General features: G+C 42.0%; 1 protein-coding gene across 12 annotated transcripts in view; it reads left to right on the top strand.

The window, feature by feature from the left end:
- PLCH2 (phospholipase C eta 2) overlaps positions 1–19,924 on the top strand; it is a 71,326-nt gene extending 51,402 nt beyond the window's left edge. For 6 of the 12 annotated variants that reach the window (XM_054086040.1, XM_054086043.1, XM_054086041.1 and 3 more), the window contains exons 11-22: positions 1,377–1,535; positions 2,935–3,027; positions 3,332–3,432; positions 4,317–4,414; positions 4,769–4,951; positions 5,406–5,513; positions 5,699–5,823; positions 6,112–6,196; positions 6,702–6,848; positions 7,768–7,847; positions 12,260–12,599; positions 16,825–19,922. In XM_054086040.1, the coding sequence (XP_053942015.1) occupies positions 1,377–1,535; positions 2,935–3,027; positions 3,332–3,432; positions 4,317–4,414; positions 4,769–4,951; positions 5,406–5,513; positions 5,699–5,823; positions 6,112–6,196; positions 6,702–6,848; positions 7,768–7,847; positions 12,260–12,599; positions 16,825–18,569 (3,264 nt within the window). In that variant the 3' untranslated portion in view covers positions 18,570–19,922. Of the gene's footprint in view, positions 1–1,376; positions 1,536–2,934; positions 3,028–3,331; positions 3,433–4,316; positions 4,415–4,768; positions 4,952–5,405; positions 5,514–5,698; positions 5,824–6,111; positions 6,197–6,701; positions 6,849–7,767; positions 7,848–12,259; positions 13,320–15,740; positions 15,868–16,824 lie in introns of all 12 variants that reach the window. The other 6 variants (XM_054086047.1, XM_054086049.1, XM_054086048.1 and 3 more) reach the window with 6 other exon arrangements.
- The last annotated feature ends 18 nt before the right edge of the window (positions 19,925–19,942 follow it).

A 19,942-nucleotide genomic window follows, 5' to 3' on the forward strand; every position in this document is an offset into this window, starting at 1 on the left:
TGTGTTTCCTAGTTCCTAGTCTGCATTCCAGGCATGGCTGTTTCCAATATCCAAAGGAAACAAGGCAGATGTTTTGATAACCCTGCTGAACTGGGGCACTGTGGTGCTTAAGATCCTGCTTTTGAAAGCTTTCCAGATAATTTCTAGACCTTAAGATGGTTTGTTTTGAGAGGATCCTAATCCAGATGCTTGAGCAAAGAGAAATGTTAGCAGGCCTCATTGATAGAAATCACTTTTGCCATGATTCTTCTCAACTTAGCCAACATAGATGCTATTTATAAAGAGGTGTCACATAGTGTTTATTTTTCTGCTATTAAATGGATGGAGAAATTAATAGTGGTAAGAAAAGTGTCATCTTTCATATCAAAGCGAGGTGGTAACGTGTTATGGCTGGGTGTATTGTTCTCACTACAGGCTCAGTCAGCACTGCTTTGCTGACCCCATTGTCTTTGTTACACCCAGCTCACTCTGCTGGAGGTTTACTGATGCTTTAAATCTGAGATTTGCTACATCTGGTTTGCTTTCCAAGCCAAAAACTGAGGAGCTCTGAAAATCGTAGCTTGTTTCATAACAAATTTAGCTGGGAATTCTTAAGGCCTACTGAGAAAACACAATCTGTCACCTCTTAAAAGACCTGGGATTGTGAGTTTGTCTCATGGATGAAAAAAAAAACGGCTCTGGATTTCTGTTTTTCTTTCTCCTACTTCCTCCCATGGGCTATGATGCATACAGAAAGAGGCAACAAATTCTTTCACGTTTTGCCTTTGAACTGCTGAAATCAAGGTTCTAAAGCTTCTCCCATTCCATCCAGTAGAATCCTGCATCTGTTGCAGCTGCAGAATGAACCTTGCCATAGCAGGTGAATGCTGCCCGTCAGCCCCGGTGTGTGAGAGATACCACATCCTCTGAGCTGCCGTGTGTATCCGTGACTATTCGGTTTCCTTGAAGAACGGCTTCTTGCACAGCAAGATGGAATAGATCTGATTTTTTTACTGAACCTGTACTGCAAAACAGAACATATGTTGATCCAGTTCAGTATGGGGAGCCATCTTAGTCATAACTAGTTTGGATAGCACGTCCTCTGCTTGTAACAGACATTACATCTGAATAGCTCTGTTACCAGTCAGTCCTGGGTTAATTAGAGCTGTTTTAATTAGTTTTACTGTCTCATTACTTCAGACAATCTGTTTACAGTTTAAATCTAGCAACTACTTCAGGGCCTCGTTTGCTCTTAAGCCTGATGCTGAGCTGCAGGTCACTGCTTCACATTATGCAAAAGAACCTCTTTATTTTCTTTTTTATCTTGCATGTAACATTTTAGTTTGTATTAATCCTGGCTGGAATTGCCTACTTCAATGATTCTATTCTGTTTGTAGGCATCTACTAACAGGAAAAGAGTGGAGAGTATAGCAAAGAAAAAACTCGACTCGCTGATAAAGGAATCTAAAATCCGTGACTGTGAAGATCCAAACAATTTTACAGTTGCCACTCTGCCATCATCAGGAAAGGCTGGTCTAAAATCAGACAGTAAGAAGGTGAACATGTTTTATTGTACTTCACTTTCACTTGGACCTGACTGTCATTTTGTGTCTCTGAAGCTCCAAACTACTGTTCTCTTATAACAACAGTACTAGTGCTTTCAAAGGTGAATGTCCAAAGTTAGGCTTTTAAATCTGTTTTGGGATTCCCCAGTAAAGATATTTCAGGTGTCTGCAGTTATCATAAAATCATAGAATGGTTTGGGTTGGAAGGGACCTTGAAGACCATGCAGTTCCAACCCCCTGCCATGGGCAGGGACGCATACGAATGAAACTGAAGAGTGCTCAGCAGTTCCCTTAAATCAAGATGGTGTGAGTCGCGTGCTGCATTTTGCAGAGTCTGTTTGCCATTAGGTCCCTGTCTCCTGTCTAGGTTAACTGGGATAATGCGCTTCAAGAATAACCAGACGACCAAAATGTTCACATGGGGTGTGGGAGATCCAGGTTGACGTCCCCGGTCAGACTTAGGTGGAACTGGGACTTTGAAGTTATGTTTTCCATTCTTGGATGCCTGCCCTGACTACCGTGTATCTGGCTGTTTCAATAGATAAGAAAACATGTTCCCTTCTTCTGTAGTATTTTCTGTAATATTTTGTCGTGGCATCTTACTAATACCTCATGTTGCTTATGTATTATAAGGAAGAATACTTTTTGCATTTATATCCATATAGTAGAAGCTTCTTTTCGATTTGCTGATAATGAGATTTCAATTTTAGCTGTTTTTACAATTCACGCTTGATGCAGAGGAATGGTCTGTTATTGCAGATGAATAATGAAATATGGCAGTCCCTCAAAATATAAACTGAAATGCTAACCACCTCTTTCTCCAAAGTCAATAACTTTCTCCAGTGACTTCAGAGAAAGGTGTGTTAAGAGTTTCTACTTGTTGTGTTTTATTAGCTTACTGAATAAATCACTCATCACTGAGTTCAGATTCATAGCGGAATTCATTTGGTTTAATGATGATGCCAGGTGAACATCACTGTCAGTGCACAAGGTGTTTTTCTTGTGCTCACACAGCAATTGGAGCATGAAATGTACGCATGAAATTACTTTTCAACAGAAAGAATTTTATTATGGGGACTCAGACTTTGCCTGGATGAAAATAAAATTGAGATGAAGTATTTGTGTGATTTCTGTCTGCTCTGAAAGTTCCCATAGCCAAAAATTATGGCGATTATTGCCAGGATACAAGGCCTGGTGCTCAGCTTGTGTTCCAAAATAGCAAAGTCTGCACTGGTCTGGTCCAGTTCTGTTGACACTTTCGGGAGCTTTGCTTTCCAGACTGTTTCTGGTGATGTTCGGATGTGCTGTCCGTAGCTCTCTGTTTGATCTGATGATTACGATTATGGTTATGATTATTATTGTTGTTATTGTTTCTGTTTGGTTGCTTTAGAATAAACTTGAGGATGATGTGGAATCTGGGGAAGACTTCAATACCAATAAAAGGTACAGCCGGTCACTGATGGGCAGTTTTTCAAAACGCAAGGTGAGCTACTCAATAGATTAAGCCTACACAAATTCTTTAGGTCTAGAAGTATCCAAGATCTAATCTGAAAAGTGTGACAATTCATTTGCACCTTTTATCTGAGGATTTGTGACTCTGACCATGGCCTGAGTCTTGCCTGTGTGTGTGTGTGTGTCCTGTTCTGCAATGCTGGATGTTACAAAAGTTGTTGTATCCCATTTTCTGGAATTAACGTACTCATCAGCTCACCGAAGCAGAATTGTATCCAACTGCTCCAACGCTGATAGTAGTTATGACATTATGGTTTTATTTCCTTGTGGTACAGAAAAAAAGCGGCAAATTGAAAAATGCAACAAGTCTGGAAGAGGGCGAAGATGATTCGGATTCTCAAGGAAACTTAGCCAGGAGTTCCGTACATTACAGCAGGTCTGTAAAAGTGATCAGGCGATTTTGTTTCTGAAAAAGGTACCTACATCAACGCACCCGCTGAACAGATGTGTTCCAGTCTAGAAGCTAATTTGCTGAAGGCTGACAGGAATCTGGTATAAGGGGAGATCTGATGTCTGCCACAAAATTGTGCAATTCAGACTGTGCGCAGTGGATTTACATGTGTTTTGAGCTCTTACATCTCACCCACCTGGCACATGAGCCCAGTGAACCTGTTAAGGTGGATTTGCAGAGTGTATCAGATCCCTAGCTCATTTTTTTTATTGTTTTATGATTTGCCAGATGAAGTTGGATCAACATTCAGGCGATGATTTGGATTTTTCTTTTGATATTGCCTCTTCAAAAATCCTGACATCAAAGATCCTTTGCAGAATGGTTGCTTAAGATTCAGGCATCAAAATTAAGAAACCAGATCAAGCAGTTCTCTATGATATTTTGGAGCTTTCTTTGGAGTCAGTAGATAAGCTGTCAGTGATAATCTGGAGCGAGTGAGGGGGGTCAGAGCTTTGCTTTCTTGCTATTTCCTTGGGATATAAAGTTTTTTTAGTTAGCTCTTGAATAGGTAGTCCACCCTTTAGTCAAAGCCACTTAGAATTCCTCCGCAGCAGATCACAGTGGATGAATACTTCTGTCCGACACTCACGTAAGAGCAGAACTTAAGTGTTCTGTATGCTTCCATGCTGTTGGTTTCACACGTTCTGTGCTTTGACAACGAGGCTTTATGTGGTATAAAACTATTAAGTTCCTCTTGGTTGAAGAAAGCCTTCTTGTGTTTATTTACCTTGATTTATTTTTAAATGTGAAAGATAAATTTTACCCCTTAATTAATGGGAAATTGATTTTTTTTTTTTTTGTCTTTCTAGGATAAACCGACAGAAGAAAACAATGAAGCTGTCCAGGGCTCTCTCTGACCTGGTGAAATACACGAAGTCTGTTGGCATCCATGATGTTGAAGCTGAAAGTAGGTTGAACTAAATGCCTGCTGAAAATAATTGTTATATACAGAAATTGGAAGGTTTATGTTCTTATATATCTTCTCATTAAAAGCTGGTTTTCTGTTTGTTTCTCCCTGACTCAGTAAAACTAGACCACTTTGAGGTAGCTGATCTCTTGCCATATATATATTCAGCTTCATTTCCCCAAACGTAATTCCTGTAATCATCACAGTGATTTTGCTGTAATGTAGGAAAAGCATAGTTTCCTCTGCGTTGGGATGTGTTCAAATGATGCTTGATTGTTACAGGTGACCAGTGGTATGCAGTTTTGAATGCTTTAGTTAGATAATAAATAAAACAATCTCCTCCTCTCTTTGTAGTCTCTTCCAGCTGGCAGGTTTCGTCTTTCAGTGAAACAAAAGCCCACCAGATACTGCAGCAAAAGCCAGCCCAGTATCTACGTTTCAACCAGCATCAGTTGTCCCGCATCTACCCGTCTTCTTATCGTGTGGACTCTAGCAACTACAATCCCCAGCCATTCTGGAATGCTGGCTGCCAACTTGGTGAGCAGAAAGGAAACTTGTTTATTTTTGTCTTAGTTTATTCATGTTTTAATAGGAACTCTGGAAGTACCTCTTAAAATACTGTGAGTTCTCTGCTCCCTCAGCTTTACTGATAATTGAGTCCTCCATGTTATTGCCTATGACTCTACCTAAATAGATTACCTCAAATGTGTCTTGCATGCAAGCAGCTGTCTGATAAGTAGAAATAAATAAACTACTTAAACGCAAGAACACTGCAGAGTTCAGACTCTTTTGAAGAGCCTTTCTCCTTGAAGCTGTAATCTGCGTTATATAAGAGAATTCTTTTAAATAAAACATTTGAGATTTTGCATCCAGGAAGTCAAGTGTGGAATGTGTTTAGGTGTCCTTCCTCTAATTTGGTTTGACAAACAAGAATGTTGTTAATGTACTCGGTAAGTAATATCATCTTGGTTTTTTTTTTTCTTTATGATAGTTGCACTAAACTACCAGTCAGAGGGGAGAATGCTGCAACTGAACCGGGCCAAATTTAGTGCCAATGGGAACTGTGGCTACGTCCTCAAACCAAACTGCATGTGTCAAGGTAAGAAAAATGAGCTATATGAGTAGAACACTTACTGCATGAGAAGAGTGAGTGTGGATCCTTATTATAGTTTGTTTAAAAATGCATTTCTGATGCTAGAAACTAATAAGCCAGCAGCTTTCTATAACTAAAGTCACCCCAAAAGTGGCACTTCATTCATATTATGGGAGTTCTCATTCTTACAGGTGTCTTTAATCCAAATTCTGAAGACCCCCTGCCTGGTCAATTGAAGAAACAGCTGATCCTAAGAATTATCAGTGGTCAACAGCTCCCAAAACCACGTGATTCCATGTTGGGAGACAGAGGAGAGGTATGAGGCAATAAGTGATAGTTCTTGTTTATTGGAAAAAGTCTATTGCCATATTGGCTGGGCTAAGGCTAAGGATTTAACTTCCTGCAGTTATCTTCAGGAGACATGAAATGTGAATAAATTAGGTCATTAGCATCCTAAATCTTTAGGTGGTTTTCTTCTCTTCTAAGACTCAGGACCAGTAATTATTAAGAAAATAATGTACAATGCCCACATTATAAAGCCATGTGCTTGAATTTGATCTTTGTCACTCTTTCTTTTCAATATTTGTTACTTTCTGTTTTCCAGATCATAGATCCATTTGTTGAAGTAGAAGTTATAGGCTTACCTGTTGATTGCTTCAAAGAACAAACTAGAGTAGTTGATGATAATGGTAAGATTATGTGGGTTTTAGGGTTTTTACGGCTGAAACGTTCTCTTTCAGGCAAGTTTTATTCATGAAGATAGGAGTAGTTAAAATCTGGTGCCTATTATGGCAAAGCACTGAAAATTGATTTCAGCATTGTTGATGTTAATCAGACTTGGGTCTTGGATTGTTTGACTGAGTTGATAGTGTTGTGAAGGTCTCAGTGTAAAACAAGTCATTTGTTTGGATTCTCATTGTGTATGAGAGAAGGGTGTTCTGAGCTTGCTGCAGTCAAAAGAAAGTCAAGTTGTCCAAAAACCTGCTGAAAGCAGAGCCAATGTTAATTAAGCTCTAACTCCGTTTCTTGCAAATTCCTGTGCTGTTTTGTCTCCTGCTGAAGTGAATGGGTGTACTGGATTTTCCAAGAACAATGATCAAACTATTAGAAAGAGTTTAGGTATTCCTTGTGCGGGCAGTCTTCTTCTTACATCTTGTGAACATAATATCTAAACCCCAATTCCTTCCTTTCGAGGTTTTAACCCAATGTGGGAGGAAACGTTGGTGTTCACAGTTCACATGCCAGAGATTGCACTGATTCGGTTCCTTGTGTGGGATCACGATCCAATTGGGCGGGATTTTATTGGACAGAGAACAATAGCTTTCACCAGTATGATGCCAGGTAAGACAGAAAGGGTTGGCCGGGTTTTCTTCTGTGATCACTGAAGCTGCACGTACTGGATTACTGTGTGTGCGTGTGTCTGCTGCAAAGAATTCTAGTTCGAACACACGTCTGGGTGTTTGGATAACGAGTTCTCTACCTTGGTCCATTACTGACTTAAATGATGACGAAGGCTGAATCAATTAACTCTACAGGACTGGGTTTTAAAAACATGGGTAAGATTTTTAAGCAGGATGGCTAAATATTGTGGACTTGTAAGACTACCATACCGAATCTATACTCCTTTTATCTCAAACTTCTTTTTCCTCCATTTTCTTCACAACAGTTATTGAAAGACACTGGAGTTTTGATTGGTCTTGTTACTATCAGTAATAGTTTGATATAGAACTGGTAGCTGCCTATTCTAGTCATGGGATCCAGGTTATTAAATGTCATTTTTGTGAGGTTCCTATTTCTGCTTTCAGTTCAGTCTTCTTTCACATTAAAGCTTCTTCTGTGTGTAGTTTTATTTTCATCCAAAGTAAAGAAAAAAGTCTGTCTGTAAGACTGAAAACAAACACCCGGTCTCAATAAAATGAACTTGATTGAGCTGTTTGCAGTATTAATAATGGACTGCAAGTCCCCAGGAGAGAATGTAATCGAGTTTAAGTCAGGGGTTGACAGCAGCAATAGTGGATATAAGACAACACAGGACATGGCTTCTTTATAACAACAAAGGGTAAAGAAGAAAAGTTAAGTTTCTAAGCGCTGTGACGCAGCTGAATGTGGTTGGGTGATGCACAAACTTAGATGCTGATTGCAGGGAGGAGCTGGGAAAAAAAGTGGTTCATTTCTTTTGTTGCTTACAAAAGAAAAGTCTCGATATGCTCTTTCCATCACCAGTTTCGGCTCCTCGTCAGCTTTGTTCACTCTGTTTCAGGTTACCGACACGTGTACCTGGAGGGCATCGAAGAGGCATCCATCTTCGTTCATGTGGCTATCAATGACATCTGCGGTAAGGTGAGTGCTGGCGGAGCAGTGCAACACAGCTCGTGGACGTAAATGAACTCACAGATTTTGTGTCACACCCGGGAAGGCGAGTGGCTGAATGGTCCATGCTAATATATTTGTTCAAGTAGAGTAAGCTTCATCTCTGTGATTGTCACGGTAGCCTGCGATATTCCTGAATATACGTGGAGATAATGGAAAATCATAGGGAAAGTTATAAGAAGAGATTCTTGCAGTGCTTTTTTGAGGGAGCCAGAGTGGAAGGTTATATCACCGCAACAGGCGCACATTTGTATTAATAAGTATGGTTGTGTCCAGTACAGTAAGTGGACCTCACTGAAAAAAAGGTTATGCACCTGAACCATGAGCGCTTCTTGTCTTCAGAGCTTCCTCTATAAAGGCTCTGTCTACCTGAGGCTTTCACATTTTTAATGTAATTAAATTCTTAAGGGTTATTGGCTTTGTATTTTTTCCGTAATAACACTGATATCCAGAGGAAAGGTGATCCTTGTAGTAGCTGTTGGTCTTATTTTCATTGCTTATGTGTTTGCTTCACATGCAGGAAAAACACAACTCTCTGGCTGCTATAAATAAATTCATGTGAATAATTCCAAGCTTTTTACTTTTTACTCCAAAGTAAAACCCTAATTCCAAACATTTCCTGGGCCAGCTGGAAATGAGACAGTTTCTTTCCTCACAGTGCACTGCATTTGGTTACTTCTCTGCCATTCATCTCAATGAAATTCGGGTAGCTCAGTATCTTACAGTGCCCTGAGGCATCCAAACCAGTTTCTATCCACTAGCAATGACAGGGTGAGCTTCTTGTGGTAACAAGCTGTAATATCAGCATCGTGACAGCAAGAGGCGGCATTGAATAGGCTGGGAATTCCAAGTTCCTTTTCTTGTGGTGCTCTTAACTGTTCTTAAAACAGAAAAGAGCTTTTACATCGCTAGGCCCTTTCTGGTTTGTTCTCTCTGAATCGTGTTGTGCTTTGATTTTTCAGTTAATAGGGTCAAAATTCTGTTAGAACTAGATTTCTGTATTTCCACTATCTTAATTATGGGCAGAAAAATCACCACGGTTATCAGCCTGGTTATACATGTGCTCTGTTAATCCAGATATTCAAATACAAGCGTTAACCTTCTGGGGCTTTTTTTCGAAATGTAGATATTGCATACTCTCAGTAGCTTGATATTACTAAAGCAGAGACTCCGATTTTCTTCCCTTTAATTTGTGTTTAACTGGAATCTCTTTCTAGATTGCGCTATGCCTTGGAAATGCTTTTTTTCTGTCTGTCTCTTCTGTAGTCTATTCATGTATTGCAGAATTTCTCGTGGTTTTCTCGATGTGCCTATCTCCAAAATTCTCCCTCACCGTTATTTTGCCTTTGCTCTGTCTGTTTGTGATTTCAGTGGGCTTCTCTATGTCAAAAAAAGTCTACTTTTAGAAGCAGAGCATTTTTAGACGCCTTGAAGGTACCCCCTCCTGGCTCGGGGAGGTGTAGTGACCACCACCACACACCTGCATGCCTCTAACCAGTTGCTTCATTAACATCAGTGTTTCCTCATTAGCATTTCGAAGCTCATCAACTCATGTAATGTGAATTGCGACGTTTGACTTGGTCAGTTCTGTTGGGCCATTGATCTGTCAGCGAGCCCTCCGTGTATGAAGCAGATCCAGGACAGAAGTCCTTCTGGGCCCTCCCTCTCTCTTCTTTGAGGCTCTGCCTTGGCTGTGGTTTCGCTCCTGGGCTGCGATTCAGCCCGCTTCTTTCACAAGGAAAAGCACATTAACAGGGCATGTTTGCTAAATTGTGAGCAAGCCTCTTGTTTAAAATCTGCCTCAAAGAATGAAACAGCCCTGTAAAAGCTGGACTAGAAGCTGAAAGCCGATGTTCTGGATCTCCATCAAACGGGCTCTCTTTTTTTTTCCTTTTATTAAAACTTTTTTTTTTTTCCTGAGTTACCCCAGTCTGTCTTTGGGTTCTCGATTGCTCCATCGGTTCCAGCAGTAGCGGCTCGCTTGCAAAGATGCACTGGATAAGCTAGAATGATACCTGGGGCCCTGCACTGCCTGTCACCCATCCCATCTGTGCTTTGCTTTATGGTGGATAATATTCGTGTATGTGTATGTATGACAGTGTTTTCTGGATTTTGCAAATATCCATGTTGTCTGGTTTTTATGGCAATGAATTCATGTACTTGCCAACTTGTCTCAAGCGGAGCAGAATGCCTTTTCCCTTTCACTACTTAACAAACGCATAATCTTGTTTTGAAGCTTTAGTGAATCCACAGAGATCCAGTGATCTCTCGATGGAGGTTTATTAAAGTTTAAGTTATATTTTCTCTGCCTTCTATGGGAAAATCAGTTCCTACCTTCTTTCTCTTATCCTATAGATACTTCTAAAGGCCATTTTATGTCTCTTTAACCATCTCCTCTTCACACTAGATGTTGGTAACTAAACTTCAGTCCATTATGAAAATAATATTCTGAATGCTTTCACTGGGCTGCGTCAGACAAATAAACCTCGATCTGATGTGCCAGATTGAACAGGATACTGGAATATCAGCAGCTTTTAACCCAGGTTTACTGTACGGTGCAGCTAATATCTGTCCACTAAGTCCTGCAAAGCAAGGTTTGAAATGCATGAGTGTGCACTCAAATATTTAGGGGTGTAGGCTGACCATTGCGATTTAAATTTGACATTTGTGTGCTGCTGTGTGGCACTGCAGAAATGTGACCTCCCATGACACCACGGGGTAAAAATTGAACTGACAGCAAGTGCCGACAAGCATGGATGCTGATCAAATGTTATCACGAGTTTCATACAACGCATCGCGATCATAGGCTTATGTTCTCTATTTCTATTCATTCTTTATGCTGCGGCTCCTAAAGAGTCTGATCTCACTGGGAGATAAAGGCAGCAGAGAAGAAGTAGATTAGAAGGGAAATGCCTCTTTCTCTGCTTTAAGTGGCTGATGTGTGAGGCTCTGTGAGCAGGGCAAGCCCATCGTATGCTTTATTGGGCACTGGCCTGTAGCTTTAAAAGTTGGCAAGTACACCTGGAATGTTTTACAGGAATGCTGGAACTCTGTTTCACTGAAACATAGATCAATTTATGACCGTGAATATATATGTTTAATGCTTAAATAAGTACAGAAGTATATGTAGTACTCTGTTATCACCCTGACTAACTTCACTTGTTTATAGTGTGCTCCTTCAGTGATGAAAACACACGAGTGTCTTTGGATAAGTGTTGTGTGGTAGGAAATGATCACAATGTAGGAACATAGGTAGAAAGCGAAATATTTGGTGATAATTTGTCATGCATATAGTTCAGCTGCTCTTTGAGAGTGCTAAACTCAATTGGACATCTCCTAAAGAACGCGAATCTTTATTTGAACATCCAGTTTATTCATTATCTGTTTTAAATAAAGTTATTTAGCTTAAGATGTCACCATCAGTTAAATACTGTTGTATGTCACAAACTTCTTGTCTAAAATAAAAGTGCAAGTCACTATTTCCAGTTTGAGACAGAAAAAATGAGATTTGACAGCATCTGGTGTCCAGTTCTGGCCCAAGTACAATGTCCTGCACAAGGCAGATAATTCAGCTCAGTTCTAACTGGTGTGAGACACCTTGTTCAGGGTTTCCTGGCAGAGCACAGCTTGTGAATTCACAGCAGAAACTGGGTTATATTTATTCCTTTGTCCATTCAAAGAAAGCCATTACACCACGCATTTTAAATACGCATGCTTTGCGTGCAACAAATCTGCAAGTCTCCACTTATCCTTGGGTTCCAGTAGGGATTTCCTCCAGGTTCTGCAGTGTATCCACCTCAATCCATCTCATTAAACCCTTGGGACAGAATTGTTTTAAATGTGCACATTGGGCTGGAAAACCGACCCATACCTCACAGAGCTTTGTGATTAAAAAAACCCAACCCCCCAGAAAGCTGGATTGCTAAAAAGGAAGCACTTTGACTTAAAAGAGTCTGATATGTGTGGTATGGACACCTAAACCTCATTGGCTTGTGACACTCACTGAGAAACTCCTCAGCTTTCCGAATTCAATCCTTATAGACTGAAGCATTTCCTTTTTTTCACTTTTTCTTTCCAATATCCCATGTTTCTGTTTGTCGTAAGTAGCCATTTGCTCATCAGAAAATTCTGACAGAGTTGGAAAATTGTTGGAAAATTTTATCTAAAAGCATAGCTGAGGAAAAAAGACATGAGACTGTGCTGCTGTTACTGATTTTTCCATTTTTAATCTCTATCTTGTTTAGTTCCTGTGCTGGTGATAGAAGTATGGCAGGAGACAGTGCGTGCATATGTGGTCATGCGTACAGGGATTCATGTGCCGTAGTAAGACACTCACATTTTCTATTAAGGGCTTTTCTTTTTTTTTTTCCCCAATTTTCCAGGCCAAGCAAGCTGCAGGGCTAAAAGGCCTGTTTCTCAGAAATCCAAAGCAGGCCTCTCTGGACAGTCATGCTGCTGGTCAGCTTCACCGCAAACATTCCTTTAGCAGCCACATCTTGAGACGGACAGCCAGCGCACCCACCAAGAGCCAGAAGAAGAACAAGAAGGGCTTCCCTGAAATTGCTTTTGACACAAAAGACAACAGCTCCGAAGGAGCGGGTGAAGACCGTGAAGCGGAAGCTGCCTCGCATCCTCGCTTTGAGCAAGAGCCAGAAAGCGCTCCTCTGTCACCAGCTCCCCGAGATGGTGCCAGTGGGGAGGCGCGTGGGAAGGGCTTGAAAGGTAAGGCACATAGCTCTCGTAAGGCCAAAAGCCAAGGCTGTGCTCAAGGGGGTGCTGCTTTCAGTGAACCCGTACAGAGGTCAAACAGGGTCCGGCTTCAGGAGCACCAGAGCGAGAAGCAAAGCGTCTTTGCACGCTGCGCCATCAACAGCTCTGGTAGGATCGGAGTGGCCACCAATTGCATGAAATGCATGATTGGTTCCAAAGAAAGCCCAGACCTAGACTGCAAGTGGAGTGACCATCCTTCCAGGCCTATCGCTAAAGATATCCTTCACCATGAGCAGTATAGCAGTATCACTGGAGAAGAGAGGTTAGAGCTAACGACCTGGGCTGGTCAAGGTCAGCCCAGGCAGCAGTCAGATTTGCAGGCTAGCAGCAGCCTTGGAACTGCAGATGATCTAACCAGGAGCACCCAGTCTTTTGTGACCTCAGGGAAGAAAAATATTGAATCTAAATGTCACGGAATAAAGGCTCATACCCGGCAGCGGTGGCAGTGCCAATCAGGTGGCAAGTACGGAAGCACTGTCAACTTGGTTGAAGCCAGCAATGGCTCTATATCCTCCAACTCCAGCAGTCTAGAAAGCCTTGGAAGCCCAGAATTCCCCAAGCGCTGGCCTGAAACTTCTCGAAGGCAAGTGGGCACCCTACAGAGGGAAATGAACGCCTTGTTCGTTCAAAAATTGGAGGAAATTCGAAGTAAATCCCCTATATTCTTTACTGGTAAGACCAGATTTTCTTCACCCTTCCATCTTAGATCACATCATTGTCTCAGCTTCTGCATAGCATCTTTACTTAGAAGCTCCTGTATGTTCTTTTGCTACCAACAGGCCTTTTTCTTTATTTTTGGCAATGACAGAAAAGAAGTCTGTTTAAATATTTTTCTTTTCTTTTCTTTCTTAGCCGTGTCTGGTTTAGATTAGTCCTTCCATGCCTAGCAAACCATCTGCAGTAGTGAAACTGTCAGTAGTCCATGAATGTCTGGCTTGTTTGTTCAGGGGGTTTTGTTTCCTTGGGGTTTTTTAGTCAATGTGGTACGATACTAAGTAAATTTTAAGTTCCAAACCAGAGCATTAAGTAGAGATTGAATATGGGAAACCCATAGTAACAAACGAACGTTTCCATTATCAGTATTCTTGTTCACTGAGGGATAACCACATCAGAAATGATATTAAAGTGCACTCTGCTAACCATGAAAGCAGTTCCTTGCTCAAAGAACTTGCAAAATTACTGCCATCGGTTCAGGGATCACTGGATGGCATTCTCTGGTCTGGGTTATTCAGGAGATCACGCTTTACGAATGTAGCAGACCATTCTGATCCTAAATGTTTCAATCCCCAGAACGCAAACATTTATAGCCGTGCTTAACGTTATGGATATGATTTGACTGTGACCTGCGGGCACGGTTGCGTAAGAGAAGGGAGTAAGGTGCATGACTTGATGTTACCTGACATCAGCCAAGGGAGGTGAAGCGTTAGCATTTCCCAATTACAAGGGAAAATATCTCCATTTAAAGGGAGACCGCTAAAGCTCCAGGATTTTATAGTTGTTTCAAGGCAGGAATATGCCTGCAGGCACTGGGCTCACATGAGTTTGTTTGTAGAGATGGAAAATGGGAACAGAGGCAATCAAAGCATATATTTCTCTATGGAAACTGGCTTTTTTCCTCCCAATTTGGCAGGGAGAGGAGGGAAGGGAAGACATTTTGACAGGATTGTCTCTGCTTCGTAGAATTGTGAAGAGGAAGTAAAGAAATATAGCTTTTCTCTATAACTGCAAGATCATTTATTCAAATCCCTCTCCTTCTCCTTTAATTGTCCAAGGAATGTGGAAATGGCTGGTTACATTTTCAGGAACAGTTAAGTGACTTTCATGCTTCTCAATATGTAATTCCTTTTTTTAGCAGTAGATTCTGACTGTACACCTGTGCTGGGCTTCTTTGAAAGCCTCATACAGAAATCCAAAATATTCTATTTGATTGATTTAATCTGGTTGAGTGACTACAGTTTCTCTTTATTTCTCTTTTTTAATTCCTTTTTTTACATCTTTGTCCCAATATCTGCTTTGAGATTTTAGGAAAAGTACCAGAACAATGGAAGGAGGAGGGAAGAAGTTTGCCGGTTCCCACAGCTTGAAATTAATCCAAAGTAGCAGAATTCTTTCTTTGCCTAAATTATCTGCATTAGGCTTTTCAAAAGCTCTGAGTAGTGTGACATATGAAACCAGTTCCCATTATCAGTGCCAGCTCCCCCGCCAGCCCCTCAAGCCACTAAATAAATATTGTGATATGCTTGAAATTTGATTAAATCCATCTGACTTCTCAAGCATGGAATCGGCAAACCTTTGAAATGGTGAGATAGCCACTTGGATGGGATGCTGCTGATCCAGTGACAAACGCTATGTTTGCACAAACAGCAGGCTTCCCCCATCTGCCCGCTACTTTAGTGCCCTGGGCCAAGAATCCAAGGAAACGAGCAGCATTAGCCTAATATGGCTGCATTTCATAATTAACATTCTGTTGGTGGGAAGTGCCACGAGAATGAGACAGGAAGCTATAGTCTCCAGTTGTCCCCTTTATGGCAGCAGCATTACAGCTTCCAGTATCTTGCCTTCTAAGCATGCCTTGATCTATGCTGATGGCCCAGCCTGGGTGGGGAGAAGGAGAGCTCCTTGGTCTGACCAGCTCTGGACTCCTCCAGACACCGAACAGGCTGCTGGGTTGTGAATGGTGGGGTTTGACTCTGGGTACAAGTGTCATCTTCCCTTTTAACGCTCCCAGCTAGGGTGATAAAGGCCACTGAAGAGCTGTCTCCTCTGTCACGTTTCTTGTCACTGCGCTGGGTTGGGAACATTGGGGCTGAAGGGAAAGGTCCAGGATTTCCTTGGTGTGTTTTGGTAGCGTAGGTGTTTTTTTTCTATAGCATCAGGAAGGGGCTTAGGCAAAAAGGAGGCAAGCTTCCATTCCCCAGTCCAGTGGAGTGCCTTCCTTGAACAAGAGCAACAATGGCTTTTTATTATTCCACGACAAAATAATGGATAATACCTGTCTTTTTATGGATTCCACTGAGTGCTCTGGTTGGTCAGAAATTCTTAGGATCCTACACAAATGTGTGAATATTTGTCTGTTTCCCTTCCCTCCCTCAGCACTAATTTATCCCGTTCTCTGCACCTGCCTTCCCTACATTAACTGGATTTTTCCTCTGTTCTATCCTATTATGCTACACGCACACTCTCTCTCTAGTTAAGAACTGAAAGGACAAGCCAGTCAAAGGTAACTGTCTCCTGAGTGTTGCTGATTCAAGCACCTTGTTGCCTATAGTCATGGGTTTTGTTTGTTTCCTGCCTTCTAATTAACTGCTCCCACGTCCTTGAGGTCATTGTCTGCCTCAGTGATGCTTTGCTAGTTGTTGGACGCATGTTTGCATTGTGGTTTGGAGACATGGGATGAATTCTCTTTGGCATGATTGCTGTGGCTCATAGGGTGGAGGTTACAAACACTGCGGGCAGACGGAGCGTTTTCCTCGGGTACCTGTGGCTGTGGTGGTTCTGCAGGGCTGTATGGTCGCCTTGGGGTTCATCAACGGGTGTCTGTCATTTTTTTTGTACAAGAAATTAAATACTTTGTGAGAAAAACAAAGTCTGTTTTAAATAGTTTTGTTTTTTAAAAGACACCTTGACTACATTCCATTGTGTGCACGCAGATCGTTGTATTTGTAATCTTCTGAGCAACTGCTCCTGTCTTGTTGGCCGGGCAGTGGTGTTGGGCTGTTACACGTGGTCTGGTTGTCTTCTTCATACGCTGACACATCCGAGTGCTGGAAGGGACAAAAAAAGCAATTCAAGTGGTGCTGGATACTGGAGGAAGAAAAGTTAGTTTATGAGAGGGGATACAAGGACACAAATTCACAAGTACAGATGTTTGGATAAGATAATCGGAAGAGTAATGTGGCGCTACCTTACATGGACTGAGGTTTTCTGGAAGCAGCGGGGCTTTTGGGCAGCTAAAACTGAATGAACAGGATTTTTTGGTGCCTTTAGCCAGCCCTTTAAAATCATAGGTAATTTTAAAGATCGTTATTAATATATGCAGCTGCTGCCTTAAAAAACATGATACCATACAAAGATAAAATTTTCAGCTCAACTGCTATTTGGAATAGCTCATTAATCCCGTGTCTCTCTTTTTTTCTTGTTTCTTTCTGTCTCCTGTCTTTTCATGTCTCCCGAGTAGATGTCTGCCATCTGCCAATGCAGAGGTCAGTCACCTCCTTGTGCAGCCTAGAAACCATCACTGAAGAGCCTGTTGTTGCCAATGAAAACCATCATGCCAGCCTTTTCTTCCCTCTACCCACTGCACCTTACAGCGATTCTGAAGAAGGGTCTGTGTCTGACCATTCCACTGAACCCCGCTCAGAAGCAAGCGGCACATCCAGCCAGGCTCAGGAACTTCTGCTCACTAGAGAACAAAGAACAAATCTAGCTGCAGAAGGCCACGTGCAGGGGGTCACAAAAGCAGCTGACACGAGTGCAGTAGTCCAAGCAGATGAGAGGACAAGCGTGGCAGGGTGTCTTGAAGAAAATGGTTGGACACAGATGTTCAGTAAAGGTGAAGATCACTGTGGGTTGGCAGTGCATGCTCAAAAAGCCTGGCTGGCACTGGCGGCAGGTAAGAGCGCTGGCCAGCCTGTGGGAAACTTCCAGAAACAAAATGACCAACCAGGTCAGGTGTTAACAGACACGAAAAGCACTGTTGAATCCAAAGGCCAAAAACTTGGTGCAGTAGCTGTTCTACCACAGGAGTGCAATGTAATCAACAGCACACAGACAACTTTGCCTCCGGATGCTTTCCAGAAAGCCCAGGCTGCACAGGCTCTACCTGCTTCTGTTTCTCAGACGAGCTCTTACGTGTTAGTGAGACGGTCAAAGAACGAAGGACTGAAGGTGTCAGATTCCTCAGCCTTAATAAAAACTCCAAGTAGCCTCTCTCCAGCAGCAGAAGTATACTTTGATGCCACTGTCAACGACCGGATCTGGAGCAAGCTAGATTGCAGCAATCATCGTGACAGCATGTCTTCCTCTTCCAGCATGTCCTCCAATGACACTGTCATTGATCTCTCTTTGCCCAATCTAGCTCGGAAAAGCCTCCCAGATCTTGGCATCCACCATGAAAGTTTTGAGCCCCTTGCCATCAGAAAGGGTATGCGCCCGCGATCTGCTACCGCATCCAGTAATGAGATGCCAATAGTGAGCAAGAGCAAATCCAATCCTAACCTGAGGTCTGGCCAGCTGCCAGCAGATGAGTTGTGCCCCCGTCCTCTTGCCAGGAGTCCTCAAGATGCGTTCTCGTCCGTTCCTAGAAGGCACACCTGGAGCAGGCTGTACATAGAAAGTCTCAGACAGTCTTCTAACAAATCCAAAGCACAGGATATGGTTGGGAATAACCAGGCAAAATCCAAGAGCCTTGGAGACCTTACCTCTGATGACATTGTGTGCACTTTTGAAAGCAAATACCGAAGCATCAGCAGGAGTTTTGTCACTCGATCCATGCGGGAGCAGCGCCGCTCTTCAAGCCTGAGATCCTCTGTCAAATCCCAGGATGAATTGACTGAGCAGCTAAAGAAGCTGACGGCCTTTCAGCAGGAAAATGATATTACTTCCCCTATCAGTCTTGATCCAACCGAGTCTGAAGAGGAAGGGGAGAGCTTGGGACTGCTGCGCAGGTCTTCGTCTCGCAGTCAGAGCAGGGTGCGGTACATCGCCAACCGGGCCAAGCAGGCTCAGGAGAGACAGCGGCTGCAGAGCCTCAGCCAGCTCGGCGGGAGCCCCATCGAGGAGAGAGGAAATCCCGAGGGAGCCTGCAGCGTGGCCAAGGCGCTCTGCACGGATATAGCTTCTCCTGCTGTGTTTACATCCCAGCCGAAGAAACAAACTGATTATAACCCCGACACAGAAGTCTTCTTTATGCTGAAACTGTAATTCTGGGCAGCACTGATGAGGCGATGTTTACATTCCTCTCGGAACAAAACAGAGTTGACCCGAGAGGCACAAAATATCCTCTTACGGCTCAGTGCTTCCTGAGGGGGCGTGAGGTTCATATCATGACTCCAGAAGAATAACTTGAGTGTTAAATTTATCAGCAGTTCGTGGAATTAGAAAAATCAAGTGAAGTCAGAGACTTAGATTTTTACGATCCTAATGATCTGGCCTCCTTTGTTTTTTAATTACACTTTTCCCAGCCTCAGATTCGGCCTCCTTTGTGCGTGACCACCTCTTTGCATTTGCAAATCTCACGTTCTTTACTAATTTCAGTAATCGCTGCTTACAGGAGGTGAACATCCCTGTGATGTTAACGACAGCTAAGGTAAATTTAGCTTTTACAGATCGTAGCTCCATGAAAAGAGGCTGGGTTTAAAATCACGGTCCCTGTTCTGCTTTATTTCTTGGAAGGGTTGGAGGCCTCTGAGGGCATTCTTCTCTGCAAAATAGTCCAAATTACAGAGTAATTGTTTTATTAATTATTAATATAGAAGATAAAGTCTATCTGCTGTCGTGGACCTGTTTATTTCAGTGAAAATGCCCTCACTGTGTTCCAAAGCAATGCTTTTTTAAACTAATATTGTTTATATATAAATATATATATGTATACACATCTGTGTGTGTGCAAATACCTGTCTGCACATACCTGTACACATGCACACGAACTGAACTGTGACTGTTCCTTGTCTCCAAACATCGTCTGTGGGAATGAGACAGGAGAGAGAAGGGAATTACTGAACGTAGGCAGGAAACGTCTCCTGACTTTAATTCAGAAATAGCTAAAAAGCATGCGAGTCTTTTTCTTGAGAACGGCACCATCCCTTCTCTGTGGTATTCTAACAATGCTGCTGTACATAGCACTTTTTGGATGAATTTTCCTATTCTGTATTGCACTGCCATGCAAAATTTTCAATGATATGTTTAAAGAAAAAAAAAATATTTAATTTTTTTAGATGGATGTATTTAGAATTAAATACCAGCCTAAACTGAATAATAATAATTTTTCATCCCCATTTTTTTTTACTTTTTATTTCTAGGGATGCCCACCCTCCCCAATTCTTATGTTGTTTATTATAGATGTACATTTTATCAGTGATGGAGAAGAATGTTTATACTGAGATGCATTTTAAAGAGAAACAGAGGTTTAATTCTATTTCAGGCTGCATAGAGTCCCTATTATTGAGAGGCTATTTTGCTTCTGTTGGTGATGATTCTTTTGTGTATATTGCAAAATCTAAAACAATTGTTTGTAAAACTACCTTACACTACTAAAATAAACATATTTAACCTTCCAGCTGGTGGCTCTTTAGCTG

Source organism: Cuculus canorus, chromosome 21, assembly GCF_017976375.1.
Source record: "Cuculus canorus isolate bCucCan1 chromosome 21, bCucCan1.pri, whole genome shotgun sequence".
Classification (NCBI taxonomy): Eukaryota; Metazoa; Chordata; class Aves; order Cuculiformes; family Cuculidae; genus Cuculus; species Cuculus canorus.